Here is a 19,561-nt window from a genome sequence, read left to right on the forward strand (position 1 = left end):
CATTGTGTGTGTTGATTTAGGTGTGACTAACTCACATTTGGTCGCCACAGCAATTACAGGCCACATCTCAGCTTTAGTGAAGCCGCAGGTGCTCAGACGTGCCACGGAGACGTTGAATTCTGTCCTGTTCACCCCTCTAAACATGCCTCCTTCAAACACACTCTCTATTTAACCTGTGTTTGCTCATAACCAAATGATGGTTCTAGATAATTCTGTGCAAAACATGGTTTTGTACATGTTTGTCATATTTATAGTCCATTTTTTTTTTCAATAGCCAAATTCAAATTGCTATATTATGTAATATTTAACGTATGTGAGAGTTTATGAAATAATTTCCATGGAGAAGTATGTCAGGTGTGGTCATCCTGGCATATTAAAACGAGTATGCATCATACAGAGCATCAGCATTTTATAATGCGTTACTATTTATATACATTTTTGTCTGCCAAACAGCCTCGGTCAACAGCCAAAATGTGCCAGTTCCTGCTTTTAATGAAATTAAATTGAGGCACAAGCTTTAGTGCTCACCTGCCAAATGTGGCTGAAGTTAAGTGAGAGCTGATGTTAATTTTATGGCTAAATTTCTTTCACCAAGGTGTTGTGGAGGTCCAATATCAGTATAAAGTTCTTCTAAGTTGTCCAAATAGGGAGAGTTACACCGTTTAAAATGGTCATATAATGTGAAATCACATTTTCCTTTACGTATTATAGTACTGTAAATGAGTTCAGTGCTCTATGAAAACACTGTGACTTTCAGAACCACAGTTTTCTAGTCTGGTGCAATCTGAACTTCCTTAACTTGTAGGTGTCAGGGTTTGGACAAATTAATGTACATTTATTGTGGATCTGACACAATGTAAAGCAGATTTTGACTTTTATTGACTATGAAGCTCTGAAAACTTTTTTGAACCAACTTTTTTTTTTTGCCATTTTCATTTTTGGGTGAACTAGCTGACCCTTTAAATTGAGTAACATTCTTGTCTGTGTACTTGAACCATCTGTGCTACTCTTAATGCGTAAATAGTCCAATGAAACATTCATGGGTCTCTACAGAGCTCAATAAATGTGCTTAAATTCCGACCTTAGGATATTTAATCAATGAATAATTATATTCATTGATTAAGATATCTACTTTTTCTCCCATTTATTGCCTCTCTAGTCCATCTGTCCATTCCCAGAGTCACATTTTAATGTGTAAATTAGACATTCACATCTGCTGGCTGTAAGTTGCTGACCGTATAGCATATAAGCGTCCTCCCCTGAGAATACCAGACACATTTGATGAGTCTCTAACACATTTTATTCATCAGCAGAAGAGTTCAGAGTGCTTATTTTATAAAGAGCCAATAAATGCCTTCACACAGGTCTTGCCTCAGGCCAGCTTTGATTCCCCATAGTGTGTGTAGCTCCTGCTGCGGCTCCCATCTCTGCTGTGATGGCAAAGCATCTCTGATCTGCCCTGAAATTGTGTCTCGCTTTAAAGTGCTTGTACTGATGCAATAAAACCAATTCAATTAAGAACCCTTGTGAGAAAAACCAAAATTTATTTAAAATTTATTTATTTCATACCACAAATACATATTTACACTGTAAAAAAAAAATACTGTTACATTTATAGTAACTTACTGGCAACAATTAGCCAGTAAGTTACTGTGAATACGTTTTGCAGTAAGGGCACTGTATTTCAATATACAGTATTTTATGTATACACTGTGAAATCAAAAACAATGAAATACTGTGATTTTAGTTGCATTTACATTCACTTACTGGCTAATTGTTGCCAGTAAGTTACTGTGAATACATTTTACAGTAAGGGTACTGTACTTCCATTTACAGTATTTTAAGTATAACTGTGAAATCAAAAACAATTAATTACTGTGATTTTGTGAGTTGTATTTACAGTAACTTACTGGATAATTGTTGCCAGTAAGTTACTGTGAATATGTTTTATACGTTTACAGTCATGGTACTATACTTACATTTACAATATTTTGTGTATTCACTGTAAAATAAAATGAGAACAATTAAACACTGCTTTTAGTTGTATTTACAGTATTGATTGTTTTACAAAAAGCTGTTACCTAAACTTAACTACTACATTAGCTATTAATAAGCAGTTTGAGGCAAACATTGTACTTAATAGTTAAATAATAGTGAGAATTGGACCCTAATCTAACGTGTGACCAAAGTAAGATATTATGCCTTGGAATGTACTGTAGTGAAGTAAAATAACTTTAAAATATACTGTCATGAAGGAGAAATAGTTTGTTACTGTACATCACTTGAAATGTTGGCTTGGCAACTTACTAATAAATTGAAGTACTAAATTACTTAAACTAAAGCAAAAGTAAGCTAAAGCTATGCAGAAATATATAAAACAACAACAACAAATTACAAAAACACGATAAAATGACAAACTTAAAAGGAAAATTTTAAATATAAGGTAATTCAAAATATTCATAAATACTAAAATAGTAATACTAAAATAACACTGTTGTGCTTTAATTTTACTACATAGTTATCTCTTCCCACATTCTTGCTAGCAACCTTATACAATTATTCTTCTGTGATGCTTTCTTTAATGCTTGTCATGCGGAGGTCAAAGTGGCGTATGACGTGTGTAAGGGCCTTTACACTTGTGCTTGAGCAGCATCCCCCCAAGCAATTAAGTAACAGTAGGAATGTTATGGCTGAGAAGAGGCGAGACAGCTCAATCAGCCATAAAACACTGCAAAGGATCAATATCAAGACGTAGTTAAGAGGTCACACAGTGCCCTTGACACTCAGTATATGTGTGTCTATCAGCGTAACGGAAATACATGAATCAAGCCTACACTTTAGTGAGATTCACCTCTCTTTGCTGCGTCATGACGTGTCCTTGCAGTATCAATGGCCGATGTGAGGAACACTGGCGATTGCTGACTGAAATTTTTGTATCATTTTTTTTTCTTCTATATTATAAATCAAAGGGATCGATCTGGGAAATGCAATTGAGGGTAAAATACACCTTAGCATCTGGTGTATTTCAACATAGTCAGCAGAAAGTAACCAATTTGTTGCCAAGGGCAGACAATCAAATATTGAAACAAGCACCGAATTCAGATGGACTTATTACAAAGGCACTGAAAACAAATCCATCACCCTGTAAGTTTTATATTTTCTAGTATGATAGCTAGACTTTTCACTGCATACTGAGATCAACTAAAAAGAGCCATTCAAAAGAGCCATTCAACACATCTGACACCTCTTCTGGTAAAAAGCCTGTGAACATGTATATTATATATCACCAAAAACGAGATTGAAATGTCAGGCTGATGCATGGATATAGACAAGCTATTAAATAACCAAATATCTTTTTGACGGATTCTGTATAGTCATTGTGTGTTAAAGCTCAGCTCACTAGTTTCCCCACAGGTATATTTTTTTTTTTTGCTGTGTCAGATATTTACTTTTTTTTATTGCTTCATTGTTTATCAGATCTAAAATAGTTTGATATCTCCCTAAATAAGGCCGGATTCACATATAGCGCCTAAAAACGCGTAGAAAACGTTGGGCGTGCCGCATTCTCATTTTTCCAAAGTGCTAGGGCGGTTGCGCTCCGTTTGGTTCTTGTCATGTGACCTACTGTGCGCTTATGGTGCGCTTGCGGCGCGCTTGCGCCATTCTGAAAAGTTGAGATGTTTTTATCTCGATGCGGCACGGTCGCGCTTGTAAAAAACGAGCGCGTTGCACCGCGACCGCGTCGCTTCCAGTATGAGCGCGCATACCTACATTTGAAATAACAAACTAGAGCACGCAAAAGATGCGATATGTGAACATGTGAAGTCGTCATTTAAGGGGAGTTTACACTACACTGTTTTCATCTAAAACCGGAAAACTTTTGATATGTTTTTGGCTATTCATTTTCACAACGAAAAATGTAAACTACAAAATATCAATTTTTTTAAAAAAACGGTGGTGTCATGCATATTACGTGTTCAGGCTAAAGGCGCGTAGTGTTTCTTGACAAAGTGTCATAGTTTTCGCCGATCCATGTGAACGGGGGTTGTTTTGACAGCGTTGTTGTATTTGTGCGAAAAAAGGGAAATTCTGGTTTTATTACATTGTTGTTGTGTAAACGTTTCCTTAAATTGGTCATTTGGATTAGGTCGTTTTAGGGGGTGACACTGCTCATTGTTCCTAATAAATCTTTTGAGAAATCAGAAATCCTCATGGAAAATTTTTCCATGATCTTAATAAATAAAGGAGTTATTGCACAGCCTTGTGTTTTTGCTGTCCAATGGCATTTTTGTGATTATTGCAAGTGTGTTGTATGGTCTCATGTTTAGATTAGAGATTATTAGGTTGAGTAGGTTGTTTCCAGATTTATACATCAGATGGTTATGAAAAGGACTGTGGAGATGGTGTCTTGTCTTATTGACCCAGACACTGTGCATCGACATGTCTAGTTGCTCATAAAGTTATGTTGGCCTCTTATTCAGGATGATTTATATATATATATATATATATATATATATTTTTTTTTTTATCAGATCTTGTCCTGATTGGCTTCTTTCCCACTCCTATCTAATGGTCACAGTCTTCGGCTCTTTTTAAAGACTGCATGGTTATAGCTCACCTTGGGGGGATGTTTATTGGTCACTTGGGACTGTTCAATTTCAGAACGATGCAGTGGAGTGTATGACTCTCACACCTGTTTGGCCACGCTGCCCTTTGACTGTTCAAATGTTAATGGGACGTGAGTGGCAGACACATGTTCTCAGAGAATGAAAGCGCATGTCATGCTTCATCAAGCTGGAATGAAAGCACATCTGACAGGTCTTCATGTTAGCCAGGCTCTGACACAGATGGATGAGACGCCGCACAAGCTTGTTAAATGCCTCGACTTTCCCAGTAGAGCAAGAATCTGTCCTCCTCCTCAATGCTGTAATCAGAATTTAGTCCTATTTATTTAGCGTCTCTGTTTTATAATTAAATTATTAATTAAAATCATCTCAGTGTAATTAATTAAATTAGAACATGGCTAGCGGAAAGTGATCTCTAATAAAGGGAAATGGAAAACAGATTTTTTTTTTCTCAATACACTTGAGTGGGGAAAAAACATCTGTTTTTCATTTTACCCCTCATTTTTGCTATTGCTGCAATCAGCATTTGAATACTTTATGAAATGCTTATGTATTTGATTAACAGCTCTGATTTTACATATAATGTATGGTTCTAAATGCGGACATGTATTTTCTTTCCTGTCTTGCAGTTGTACACTAAGTGTTACGCTGGAACAGGCCATTCTTCTGGCCCGGAATCATGGCTTGCCCCCACGATGCATCTTGCAGGCCACTGATGTCATGAGGAAGCAGGTATGTTCTGTAAATGGATGTTTCTTCAACACTTTTGGCCCTGTGGACTTTTAGCACACTTTTTACACTCTCTCTAGTTTATGTCCAACAATGTATATACAGTACCTTTCAAAAGTTTTTTTTTAAAATGTTTTTTAAAGTCTCACCAAGGCTGCATTTAACTAATATATTTAAAATATTGTTTTTTTATCTTAAAGGTTTTATTTCACCCAACAATGAAAATTGTCCTATAATTTACTCACATTCAAGCCATCCTAGTTATATGTGGCTTTCTTCTTTCAGACGAACACAATCGGAGTTATATTAAAAAATATCCTGGCTCTTCCAAGCCTTAATAATGAGAGCCAGCTATTCACATAATGAGAGTGAATGGTTTAGATTTTGAAGCCCAAAAGCGCATCCATCCATCATAAAAGTAATCCATACAGGTCCAGGGGCTTAATAAAGGTCTTCTGAAGCAAAGCGATGCATTTTTGCATTTTATTAACTATAATCACTTCTTTCCATACGCGAGTTGAGTTCCGACGGTAGAGCGACCCCTGACCCGACGCATGACGTATTGACGAACTCGTAAGCGCAGAGGATAGAGCCCAGCCGTATTTGTTTGAACAGTTAACACATTCCAATATGATGATTTGGTGCTCAAGAAACATTTCTTTCATGAATAGAAATCTTTCAACAACAAAAACAACGTACTGACCCCAAACTTCATGGGATAGTTATTGTTCTTTTTTTGTCTCTCAAAGTCGTAAATACTCCCAAGACAGTGTCATGTCCACCACATATCAAAAGATGAAATGTTATTTGTAAAAGTTTCTGATGGAAATGACTCATTTCGTAGCTAAAATTAAAAAGGTTTTTTTTTTTATTTAAAAAATAAAATAAAAACTGAAATATGTTAGTTTTAATAAAAAAAAAATCAACCTCTAGGACATAAAAGTGCACAAGATTGAACATATGTCAACGTATGTCCCCTCAAGGTAAACATGTGTACAACATGTTCCTGGATAAGCATTGTTGTTGATCCTGGAACAACATTCCAAACAACCAATATGATTCAAAGGAACAAGTTTGTCATTTTTATTAAGATTAGGCTTTGAACTATTTAGAATAGTTCTAGAATGGGCTATCTAAATCAGAAATGGGCAACTTGGGTCCTGGAGGGCCACTATCCATAGTTTAGCTTTGATGAAAAAACTCACCTGCCCTGTAGCTTTCTATTAATCCTGGAGTCCTTGATTAGCTTGCCAAAAAACATATGAGGCCAAGGCACTTGAGAACTCTGCAGGACAGTCAGGCCCTCCAGGACCCAAGTGCCCATCCCTGTATTAAATGATTGTATAAACCCATAGTGTCTTAATTAAATTTTCTACTGCAAAATTCATTTATATGGTTTAATTTTGAAGTGTTATATTCCAGCAGAAAAAAATGAGCTAATATCTACCTCGGCTTTGAAAGTTTTCAAAATTTTCACAATTTTACTGACCCAGTTAATTTACTTGGAATTACAATTGCATAAAAAAATGGAGAGAGAGAGAGAGAGAGAGAGAAACATTCATTTCGAGGAGGATTTTTTTTTTTTTGTATCAAAGGACTGTTTAATTATTTTGGGAAATGTAACAAGCTTTACTGCCTTGGTTTGCTTTCTCTGATTTTGATTTCTTCTCTACATGGCTATTAGCATAAGCTCTTCCTCCCTCCAGTTAGCTAGTCTGGAAGGAGGAGGATAAACACTCATGAAATGAAGTCTCCCTCTACCTTTCATTTAGAAAGTGTAAGATTGTTAGTCTTTTTCTGACTAGCCTTGAAGTGTCCTTCCCGAGGTTATGGATGAAACTGACAGGGTCTGCTCCTCTTATGTCATTAAGCACTGTGAGACTTGTATAATAGAAGGCTATGACAGTTGCTGTGTCAGCTCAGAAGGAAGGAAACTTCAAGGTGGGCCTGAGTCATGAGAGGTAAAGACCAGAGAGCCTTTGACAGTTACTCAGTCACAAAACTTTTAGAAGTGTATATTAGGGTAGTGTTCCTCTTCTGTTGGGTCGGCGAGTGTTTGCCGAAGTAGTAAGAATAATAATATTCAAAATCAAAATAAATTACATTTTATGTATGTGTGGATTATTAATAATAGTTGATGCATAAATAAATGATTGATTTGCTTTTAAATTGTTCCATGTGCTCCACTTCTGGGTGTGGTCCTGGTTAAGACAATCTTCTGAACTCCAAACTGAATGTCAGAATAGGAAAGAAAGGTGATTTAAGCAATTTTGAGCGTGGCATGGTTGTTGGTGCCATACGGGTATATAGTATTTCACAATCTGCTCAGTTACTGGGATTTTCACACACAACCATTTCTAGGGTTTACAAAGAATGGTGTGAAAAGGGAAAAACATCCAGTATGCGGCAGTCCTGTGGACGAAAATGCCTTGTTGATTATAGAGGTCAGAGGAGAATGGGCTGACCGATTCAAGCTGATAGAAGAGCAACTTTGACTGAAATAACCACTCGTTACAACCGAGGTATGCAGCAAAGCATTTGTGAAGCCACAACACGCACAACCTTGAGGCAGATGGGCTACAACAATAGAAGACCCCACAGGGTACCACTCATATCCTCCACAAATAGGAAAAAGAGGCTACAATTTACAAGAGCTCACCAAAATTGGGCAGTTGAAGACTGGAAAAAATGTTGCCTGGTCTGGTGAGTCTCGATTTCTGTTGAGACATTCAGATGGTAGAGTCAGAATTTGGCGTAAACAGAATGAGAACATGGATCCATCATGCCTTGTTACCACTGTGCAGGCTGCTGGTGGTGGTGTAATGGTGTGTGGGATGTTTTCTTGGCACACTTTAGGCTCCTAGTTGCCAACTGGACATCGTTTATATGTCATGGTCAATCTGAGCATTGTTTCTGACCATGTCCATCCCTTTATGGCCACCATGTACCCAATCTTTGATGGCTACTTCCACCACAGTCACCAGATCTCAACCCAATAGAGCATCTTTGGCATGTGGTGGAACGGGAGCTTCGTGCCCTGGACGTGCATCACACAAATCTCCGTCAATTCCAAGATGCGATCCTATCAATATGGGCCAACATACGTAGAATACGTATGACCGTAGAAGCGTAGAAGAAACAAATACGTAGAACTGATAAATAAGTAAAGTATAAATTCTAAATTTAATAAATGAAAATGAATAGTTGGATTATTATTTAGATAGTTAACATTATTTGTAAGCCTATACAGTTCAATACAGGTCGTTTTAATGTTTGGTTTTAAGGACCTTTTTGTTTAATTTGGTCATGATTTTGGGTCTCCACATGATGTTCTATGTAAAATATGATGCAAGAGCCCAATAAAAACCACTGCATTAAGAAACCGTCATTCATAGGTCAGGTCATTAAAATGTATGTGCAAAATTACTCTGTAAGTAACATTAAACTTTCATACTTTAGGCTAGCCATACATTTTTATGATATATATTTGCATTTCAGCATTACCTATTATTTTAAATCTGCTGAATTCATAATACATGTATATTATGTTATATTCGGGACCGCCTGTGGGTGATGAGTCCTTACCTGCGCCTGTCCAGGCTCCAAAATTACTTTATGAATATCAATATGAATGAATATCATCAGAGAGCTCCCCCTGGCTGGCTATTTATTATCATTCGTGATCTCACGTACCTCACAGCGAGGCTTAAAAGAGACTCATTCATCATAACGCCTGGAACTCATTGAGGAAGCAAAAGCGACACTGACGAATTGCTCCATTATTGAGTTTCTGTGTATAAACTCCAAATTGCTGAACTGCTAAAATGAGTTAACCATATTTTTAGAGAAGCGATTGTTGAAGAAAAGGTTATCAAGAGGTTGGACAATCTTCTCCGTGTCTGTTGACAACGGCTCTTTGTGTTCTTGCCCTCTCATATCTCAGTCCTTCTCCTCTCTGTGACTGTCCAACCGTGTCTGTTAACGTCCCAGGAAAGCAGTAGGTGAACGGCGTGACTCTAGTGGTGTAATTGCTGATGTTATCGTGACAGGACAAGGGACTGACCATGCCTGATGATCACCAGAGAGACAGAGTACCTGTTCTTCAATCCCAGACTTCCTCTAGCAGCGTTTATGCTGATCCAGACGCACCTGCAGAGCTATTTGCGGAAACAGCTTATGTTTGTAAAAATGTGCAAGATACATGTTTTCGCTCCTACATCTGGGCGCTGGTGGCCGTTTTTCATTTTGACGTGATAGGATTCCGCTCGCAGTAAAAGCACCGTGTTAAACAGGCCTGTGATTCATTTTAGCGTGGGACAGGATGCGCTCCTCTTAGTCACAGGCAACGATGCCGCATGTTGTACGAGTATGAATGTTTTCAATTCTAATTTATGATCACAAACAAGTCCATCTAACACATCTGACAAGGTCAGTGTTGGTGAACTGGGATGACAGATGAAGCTTGTTAAGTCACAGGTTCAGCTGGCTGGCAGGACCTTCTACCTGTGAAATATGAGATACAGTGTCTATGAAGGAAGACAGGGCAAGCTGGACAGGATCAGGCAAATTACTATATCAATTATTGAAAAATAGAAGGACCAGACGGTGCGCATTTATTTTTAAAAGTCATTTTTTCCATGGTACTGAAATTGAAAAGAAATTGGATGATTTCATTTTAAAAGATGTTTGATCAAATATTATACATATTATTAAATATATAATATAAATATATCAGGGTTATTAAAGATAACTGAAATTTAAACAACATCCAAAAAAAAACAACCCAAAAAACATTTTTGTTACTTATACAATTAAACGTTACCTGAAATAAAATATATATTTAACAATTATGTATTAAAACTTTTAAAGTCTATTGCCGAAATGTCAATGCAACATTTCACATTTTTATTTCGTTTAACTTGTGGTACTAAAATAACTAAAACTGAAATAAAAATGTATGAAAACTATATAGATAAAAAAAAATCTAATTTAATAAAATAATGATATATATATATATATATATATATATATATATATATATATATATATATATATATATATATACACAGTATATAGTATTATATTTAAGTCATATAAATATGTATAATTACACATTTAAATTTGTTATAGAGTGTATACTATACAGTTATTATTTGAAAACTTGCACTGTCATTAATTACATGAATTTATTCAGTTACATTATTTATTACATTAATTTAGTTTGTGTCATAGTGGAAACATTAATGCAATTAATCAAGTCTTCTGACGGTTCATAAATTAAGTTTGAAAAAACACGTAAAAGCAAAACGTTGCAAACTTACCTCATCAAAGACTAATTAGTCTTAGGTTAATTAGTCAAATGGTTGACCACATTTTGAGTCAGTATATTTTTTAGAGAGGAGTACCTAACTTAACTCAAACTGATTGAGCCTTCTCGACCATCTGGTTGAGGTATATTATGCCAACAAATCCACTAGATGTCACAGTGTCAATCAACAGCACTTGTCACAACACTTCTTCTAACAGAAACAAATAAATCACCTGTATATTGTTTTACATTTTACACCGTAAGAGCCCTAACTTTACAAAATTATGTTACTTGGTGCCATGAAAAAACTTAAGTTTGTTTTTAATAATTTTTCAAAAACATGCTCAACCAAACGGTTGATTTGGCACATAACGGTTAACTATCATCCCCATTTTTGGGAATGGACATTACAATGCACTATTAAATCTTGGTTGTAATTCAAGTATGCTTTGGAATAAAGACCTAAGTTTAGTCTTGTTTCAAAGAAAACAAAGTAAAAACACTTCAAACAATAAAAGAATGAAAAAGTTATGGAATTTTTAAATTTACATTAAATCAAATATTGTGTACTTAATATTTTTTTATTTTATATATATTACAAAATATTTTTACTATAACATTACTATAAAATCAAACCCATATATCTAACCAAGTTGTGTTCCAAATTTGAAGTTGATATCCCAAAAATTCCCATCCCATGAGATTTAAAAATGACATAAATTCCATTGAATTTAATTGTATGCATTCTGCCGTAACAAATAAATAAAAATTCGGTCCAAATATCACTACTCTACAAAATATTGAACCTTGAGACTCATACCTTTCTGACAATGTGTTTTGTCAAGACTAGAGAAGGTTTTGATCATAAATTATGATGGCCAATGAAAAAGTATGGCAAAATATGTGTATGAATTCATTGTTACCATTATTTACCATTAAGTGATTTATTACCATACATCTCAACCATTTGATGGAGGCCAATATTTAAAAAAATAATGGAATGTGTTGAAAAAAAAAATACATTGAGTGTGGTTACTAGCGACATCAGGAGATAAGAAATGCAAACAAAAACATTTTCCATCACTTTTTTTTTTTTTTTTTTTTTTTGCCTTAGTTGATATTTCATATTGGTTCCATAGCAATCTACAGCACAGCTTCTGTGAATGACTCCACTTCTCACTTTGACTGACTGGACACAGAATATGTTCATGCTTATTTAAAGAATAACTGTTATGAAAGGCCTGCAAGTCATTTATAATTTTGGCTCTTTTTAGGGAGCAAGAGTGCAGAATTCAGCCAAGAACCTGGGAGTGAGAGACCGCACTCCTTCAACAGTGCCAAGGTAACTACACACACTCACACACACAATTTCAGTCCCCTCACATTCACACTGTGGTTTTCACTAACCTTTACAAAATGTGCATGAAATAATTTTAGACCTAAATGCCACGGTTCGAAGATTTACATTTCAGAAAAATGTGTAGACCTCTAGAATTTTTAAAGCTCTATATTGATATGCCTCAAACATTCTGACGAGGGGTTTGCTGTGAACCTCTAAAGCCCGGCACACACCAATCCGACGTCAAAGAACTAGCAGAGACGAAAGCTGACTGTGTTATTGCTGCGTCTCGACCATGAAGCTGTGCTTTAACACACCAAATGACTATTCGACTGTCACCTAGCATGTGTAAGAACGTAATCATTTTCATCATTCAAAAAGGGTAACCGAAAAAAATAACTGCAGATACAAACCATAAAGAGAGCAGCGCTTGCTCAACATTTTGAAAATCAATCATGCTGATCACTTTCTTCATTCTGAAAATAATAACATCAGCAAAAAAACCAAAAAAAACAATGACATTCAATAATAGTCAATGGTGCAGAACACACCAAAAACTGTGCTAACCTTTGTTAAAAAATGGATCAAAACTGTCCGACCGACTTGCTGTGTCCCTGGCTTGGTTCACCTCGAAATGAAAATTTCCTCATCTCAATGCCATGCAAGATGTTCATGTCTTTCTTTCTTCAGTGGAAAATAAATTATGTTTTTTTTTTTGAGGAAAACATTTCAGGATTTTTCTCCACACAATGGACTTCAATGTTAACCAAATTGTTGAAGTCCAAATCAATGCCGTTTCAAAAGGCTTTGAAGAGCGTTAAGCGGCTGTGCACGATCCCAGCTGAGGAATGGGGTCTAATCTAGCCAAACAATCGATTATTTTCTAATATATATATATACACTTTTTAACCACAATTGCTCGTCTTGTGCTGGTCTGCGAAGCACCAGGCATTACACAATCACGTTGGAAAGGTCACGCTGGACATAGGCGGAAGTACCGTCCCATTGTTTACAAGCGTGGAGAAGAAGGATCGTTCAAATTTTATTGTATGTTGAATGACATATTTATGTCTTTGTGTCAGTTTCTTGTTTAAAAAACCCTTTCGTGTGTATATCTTGGATGTATAAATCAGTGGGGCGTTACTTCCGCCTTCGTCCAGCGTGACCTTTCCAACATGATTACGTAATGCCTGGGGCGTCACAGAAGACAAACAATTGTGGTTAAAAAGTATATACGTGTCTTTCTTTTTTTTTTTTTTTTTTAGAAAATGGACAATCATTTCGCTAGGTAAGACACTATTCCTCAGCTGGGATCGTGCAGAGCCGTTTAAACCCTTTGAAACTGCATCGATTTGGATTTAACAATATGGCTGACGATTTGGAAAACCAATTGTTACCCTAAAAAAGCTTTTTTTTTTTTACTTGATTGAACCCATTAAAAAAATGTTGGTACAAATGATTGTTTTTTGGTTCATTCATCAAAATTAAATAACATTTTCGAAAATAAAACCAGTTAATTTAGTTGTTTTTAATAACGTTTTTTCAGTGTATAGCTCACATACAGCTACTGTATAACACTATTGTTTGCTGCTTGGTATTTTTTTTTTTTATGAAAATGCAAATCTAGTGATAAGTGGCCTACAGTTTTATTTGAGACAGAAACTCAGGTATGGCTATTTGGCATTCAAATAAACTCCCGCAGTGCTGCCGTATGAAACAAAAGATACAGCATTCTTGCAAATGTGCGCATTATGTTGTTTTCATCCATATACAATGAACCTGCAGGGTATTAAATTCACAAAACATATTCTTCAACATAAAGTTTATGTCCTCTCTTAGAACAGCCATCCCCTGTGTGTGTGTGTGTGTGTGTGTGTGTGTGTGTGAGAGAGAGAGAGAGAGAGAGAGAGAGAGAGAGAGAGAGAGAGAGAGAGAGAGCAGGAAAATAGAATGAAACATACATTAAAAAGCACTCTCTCTCTCTCTCTCTCAGCAGGTTCAAAACTCCAGTGTAAACTCTAATCTTTCACAGTCACTTGAGGTGCATATAGGGAGATGTACTGAAGCGTGACCCTCAAGACAATGACTCATAGCTTTTCATAGCGTGTTGCATGTGATCATCGCTGTGTGGCTTATGTTTATTTGGCAAAATGCTGCCTAAATCCAAGAAGGTTCTGGGGTACATGTTGGATTTTCATGTTTTGTGGGGACATTACATAGACATAATGATTTTTTAATTTTTTACAAACTATATTCTTTCCCTGGTAACACTTTACTTGAAGGGGTGTGCATAAGACTGACATGACGCCTTCATAACCATGACATGACACGTGTCTTGAATATGAAGTAGGGTTTATGCATGTTTATGACAACTGTCATTAAGTGATTTTCTCAATAATGACATTTTGAATGCAAATATGACATTGTTTGAGATGTCTTTGTCATGACAACTTGACATAAAATTAAGTTAAACTGTCTTGACATTGGCTGTCATGAGGCCATTATAACTGTGGCATGAATATTTTTCGTGACCTCAACTGCAGTGGTCCTAATTGAATTTGTCATTAAAATGTTATAATGGCTTCATGACAGCCAATGTCAAAACCAACCACATGACAGTTTAAAGTAATGTTAACCCATTAAGCTAAGTGGTTTCTTAAGTTTGATCATTAATCTGCTATGTCATGTTTATGATGGTTGTGTTGTCTTAGTAATGTCTAAGACAACATTACTAAGACAATGTCACGTTGTCATGACAAAGACACTGACAGGTTATGATGTATTGGTTTATGTCAAGGTGTCAAAACAAAGACATCTCAAACAATGTCATATTTGCATTAAAAATGTCATAACTGAGCAAATGACACTTAATGATAGTTGTCATAAACATGCACAAAACTTCCTTCATATTCATAACATATATCATAACATCATGTCATGTTTATGAAGGTGTCATGTTAGTCGTATGCGCACCCCTTCAAGTCAAGTGTTACCTCTTTCCCTTAAAGGTGCATTGCGCAACATTTCATGTTAAAAAAACTCAGATACTTGCATTTTGCCCCACCCATAACAGAAAACTCTCTCTCACACACATATATTTGAACATTTCTAAAATTCTATTGACAGATTGTACAAACTGTGTCAGCCTCCACCTCCTGATGGCGACCCCTGAACCCATGTCTTCAACAGATCTGGACCAGCCCTGGTTCAACTCCAGGACACACACACACACAGACTGTCTAAGTAAAGAGACTGCCTGGACGTCTAGCCTCTCTCCTGCTCAGAGGCATCTGTCACCTCTCAAGAGTTCACATCATAATATCTATTGACTTTTCTCATATCTTTTTAAAGGCACCAATATTTCTTTTATTTCATGCTTTGCTACGGCGCATCTCATTTTAGACCGAAGATCTAACAGAATGTCTGATCTCGCCACTGCTGTCAAGTCATTCACATCAATAGAGTGTCAGTCACAATGTCTCTTTCAAACGTTTTTTTTTCTTTATGTAAAAGAATTTGCACCATGCTTTAGTCTCTTATGTTAAGGCGTAACCTGTTTATAGTTGCTTTTTTGGGGCATATATCCAAAAGCCTCATTGCAACTGTATGTGCATTTTGTTTTATTTCATCTATTTTCATATAAATCTTTGACATATGTATAGGTTTAGCTTTCACATTAGGTTTCTCAACTCTTAAAGGTTGTGTAGAGTTTATTAACACCATAGTGCATTAAGCTACATGTTGCAGTCTCAGTACTGCAGTCTCAGTGAATCTAGTGACACACACAGTACTGGAAAGTTCATATGACACGGTCATCAGTGTTAGAGGTTTATATATTTGTCACACTTACATAGGTCTATAAATGATTTTGTCTTGCCACAATTAAAAATTCAGTACTCAGGAGTTATTGTTGCATGTTATATTAGTGTTGCTTAAAATAACAAATTAATTAGTCATTACTATGCAATATTGAGAAACCGCGCTAAACAGGAATTGTTTATTAACTGCATAAGTACCATTTTGAGAAACAGAAAATATTTTTGTTATATGATGCATTTTTGAATTATCCATGCTCTTGATTAAAGAAGCCAGAAGGTTAGAAAAAAATCGTGTGACGATATTACTGTAAAAATGATTTTAGTTAAAAAAAGTTATTTATTCTGTCTTAAAACTAACCCTTTTTGAGATTATTCTGAATACATGTGTCTTTTTAACCTGAAAACCAGATTGATTTCCCCATTATTATAGTAAATTGCAATGTCAAATCGTAATTCATTTCAAATAAAAAAATGTTACAAGAAAATGCAATCATATTTCTTTTATATATATATATATATATATATATATGTCTTTTTTATTTTTACCCCGTGTGACTAAATATTTATGCAACAGACTTAAACAGTGATTTTGATTTAAATTTGTGCTGCAAATCTGTGACATCTCTCTCTAGTGAATGTATTTAGTTTGCATCTGAAAGTATGCGCTGAGTGCTCACAAACTCCCAGCTGCTTTATGTGCTGTGCTATCATCCATCAGATGTGCAGCTGGTATCAGACCAGTTAAAGTTTTCAGGAATCTCACTAATGGCCTCTGCATGTAGGCAACTGTCTTTGACAAACATTGTTTACCTGTCATAATTTCCCCGGGCTTACTGTCACTTGCAGTTTGTATTAAATGGATTCCAGATGTTCTGGGGTTTGTTTTTTGTTTTTTTTTGCGTTCCCTCGAGAAAATTTGCATTTGCTTGCAAAATGTTTGCGTTCTCTCACAAAACTTTTGTATTTGCAAATTAACACAAAGTTTATCGGGGAACGATGAACACTGAAACACCTTCAATCCATCTTCCGAAACGTGTTTTTGTCTTACCCTGATTCTATGGTAAGCCCATTATAACTGTGTATATTTTAGGGTACGTGAACATGAAATGTTTTTCCTTTGCGTATTTATTTTTTATTTTTTGCATAGCTATAGATGACAAAACGATCCCGTTCACGCCGATCTGCGAAAACAATTTAATATACATTCCAGGCCAGTAGTTGTCTGTCACTTTTTAAAGAAACACAACGCACTTTTAGACTGAAGACGTAATACGCATGTGCATGGCATCACCGTTTTCCACAATTTTGTGTTGTTGTAATTTACACAGTTACAATAATGGTATTGTTTTTATTTTTAAAAAATTTTACTTGCACTTTGAGACCTATTTTTAAAAGTTAAACGCATAAAAAATGTTTCTTTCTTTTTTTTTTTTCTTTTTTTTTAATGGCCCATTAGACCTAGCAGGAGTTTTCTTCTCGCAAATTTGCGTACTTGCATCTATCCTCCTTGGCCGAACACAGCTTCTTGGTAAAAAGAGAGCTCGTAATAAAACGCGACACAGCATTTTCTTGTATTTTCAGAGAAGGCACGAACTGTCAGGTGAGTAAGATATTTAATTGAACAGATAAATATAGCTCTCCTACAGAGTTCACTGTAAAGTATCATCTATTGTGAAAGGTCATGTCATTATATTATATTGTAGAACATGGTTGTTACAATGCTGTGTTGGAATTTGTTTTCAATGAAGTGTATCTATTAAAAAGTATAGCTACAACAGCTTGGAATTTCCATATAAACAAGCTTATACCTCTTAAGCCTAGTGAGTGTTTTATGAGCAGATGGATAAATATTCATCCTAACAGGGCCGCAGCACAACACAAACCATGTACTTCCGCAAAATGCATGCAGTTTTGTTGTTTAAGGTTTAGTTCGCCCAAAAATGAAAAATTATGCCATTAACGACTCACCCTCATGTCGTCACAAGCCCGTAAGACCCTCCGTTCATCTTCTTAACACAGTTTAAGGTATTTTAGATTTAGTCTGAGAGATTTTAGTCTTTCTGTCCCTCCATTGAAAATGTATGTACAGTACTGACCTGTCCAAAAACGAAATAAAGACATCATCAAAGTAGTCCATGTGACATCAGTGGGTTAGTTAGACTTTTTGAAGCATCGAAAATACATTTTAGTCCAAAAATAACAAAAACTACGACTTTATTCAGCCTTGTATTCTCTTCCGGTTCTGTTGTCAAGCCGCGTTCAGTGATGCTGGTGACGTAAGACGCTGCTGACGTGTTCTCTGGTGCGCCCGGGCTTTGGTTCCAGTCTCACAATCTTCGCAAACATGTCTAAGATTTTCGACACAGGAAGACGTGTTTTTTTTTGCCAAGCCATATTTATTTCAATGTACGGACACGATACTGCAGATAACACGTCGGCAGCGTCTTCATCAGCGTCACTGTGGACTCGTGAACGTGGCTTGACAACAGAACCGGAAGAGAATACAAGGCTGAATAAAGTCGTAGTTTTTATTTTTGGACCAAAATGTATTTTTGATGCTTCAAAAATTCTTACTAACCCACTGATGTCACATGGACTACTTTGATGATGTCTTTATTTCCTTTCCAGACAAGGACAGTATACCGTACATACATTTTTAATGGAGGGACAGAAAGCTCTCGGATTAAATCTAAAATATCTTAAACTGTGTTAAGAAGATGAACGGAGGTCTTACGGGTTTGGAACTAATTTTTTAACTTTCATTTCATTAATTAACTTTCATTTTTGGGTGAACTAACCCTTTAAGCCAGGGTTTCTCAAACTCGGTCCTGTAGGGCCACTGTCCTGCAGAGTTTAGCTCCAACCCTGATCAAACACACCTGAGCAAGCTAATCAAGGTCTTCAGGATCACTAGAAACTCACAGGTAGGTGTGTTTGTTGCCCTCTAGGACTTGAGAAACCCAAGCCCTGTTAACGCATATGCTCCTGAAACTTGAAGTAAGGAATATAATGCATGAGTGTGGATACATTTATATACGTATAGCCTACAAGAATATGCTAAGCCCACACGAATCCTTTGCATTATATATAAGTTTCATATTTTTTAACGTCAAGTGAGTTTAATGACACTTACTCTGTGTAAACAACGAGGGCGGGTCTCTCAGACATGAACAGCCAATGAAAATCGACCTTAGGTGTAATCTTTTTCATTGGCTTTGAGAAGAAGCCGTCGCCAGCTACTCTGCCGAGACCGGAGGAGGGACAGTCCCATCAGATAGTGACCAAACCCTGTTACTTTCAGCATGTGCTGGAGCAGCAGACAAGCTCTTCCCGCTAGAGATCCGTCCGCAATCCCACACGTTTGAAGATGCTTGGCTATATTTAACCATATCTAAAGCATTTGCTGTTTAATGCAACGCTTTCTCATGGCGTCTGTTCAGCAGTCAAGAATTCAGTCATACCTGGAGAAGAATAAAATCGGACGCTTGTTTGAGGTATGCGCTACAACTTTTTTTTTCCACAAAAGATGCTTGTAAAACACCTCGTGATTTTGCTGCATTGGAAATGAATGAAGCAGGGGCTTCTTGTCTGCTCGAACGCAGATTTAGATGTGAATTAGAGTTGAATTGTAAGTGAATGATGATGGCTCAGGGCATTTTAAGAACATCTTATTTCATTTTAGGACGTTTGAATTCGGACGTGTAAGCGGGATGTTTGTGCAAAGCCTCCTGCATTCAACTCA

The 19,561-nt window shown here is 36.2% G+C and overlaps 2 protein-coding genes across 2 annotated transcripts in view; both read left to right on the forward strand.

Moving 5' to 3' along the window:
• prex2 (phosphatidylinositol-3,4,5-trisphosphate-dependent Rac exchange factor 2) overlaps nt 1–16,318 on the forward strand; it is a 134,077-nt gene extending 117,759 nt beyond the window's left edge. Inside the window, exons 38-40 of the mRNA XM_039666829.2 lie at nt 5,255–5,357; nt 11,937–12,004; nt 15,128–16,318. Of these exons, the coding sequence (XP_039522763.2) occupies nt 5,255–5,357; nt 11,937–12,004; nt 15,128–15,173 (217 nt within the window). The 3' untranslated portion in view covers nt 15,174–16,318. The remainder of the gene's footprint in view (nt 1–5,254; nt 5,358–11,936; nt 12,005–15,127) is intronic.
• Nucleotides 16,319–18,974: 2,656 nt separating this feature from the next.
• Nucleotides 18,975–19,561, forward strand: part of c22h8orf34 (chromosome 22 C8orf34 homolog) — an 87,983-nt gene continuing 87,396 nt past the window's right edge. The window contains exon 1 of the mRNA XM_039666833.2: nt 18,975–19,313. Coding sequence (XP_039522767.2) covers nt 19,230–19,313 — 84 coding nt within the window. The 5' untranslated portion in view covers nt 18,975–19,229. The remainder of the gene's footprint in view (nt 19,314–19,561) is intronic.

This window comes from Pimephales promelas, chromosome 22 (genome assembly GCF_988280905.1).
Source record: "Pimephales promelas chromosome 22, fPimPro1.hap1.1, whole genome shotgun sequence".
NCBI classification, from domain to species: Eukaryota; Metazoa; Chordata; class Actinopteri; order Cypriniformes; family Leuciscidae; genus Pimephales; species Pimephales promelas.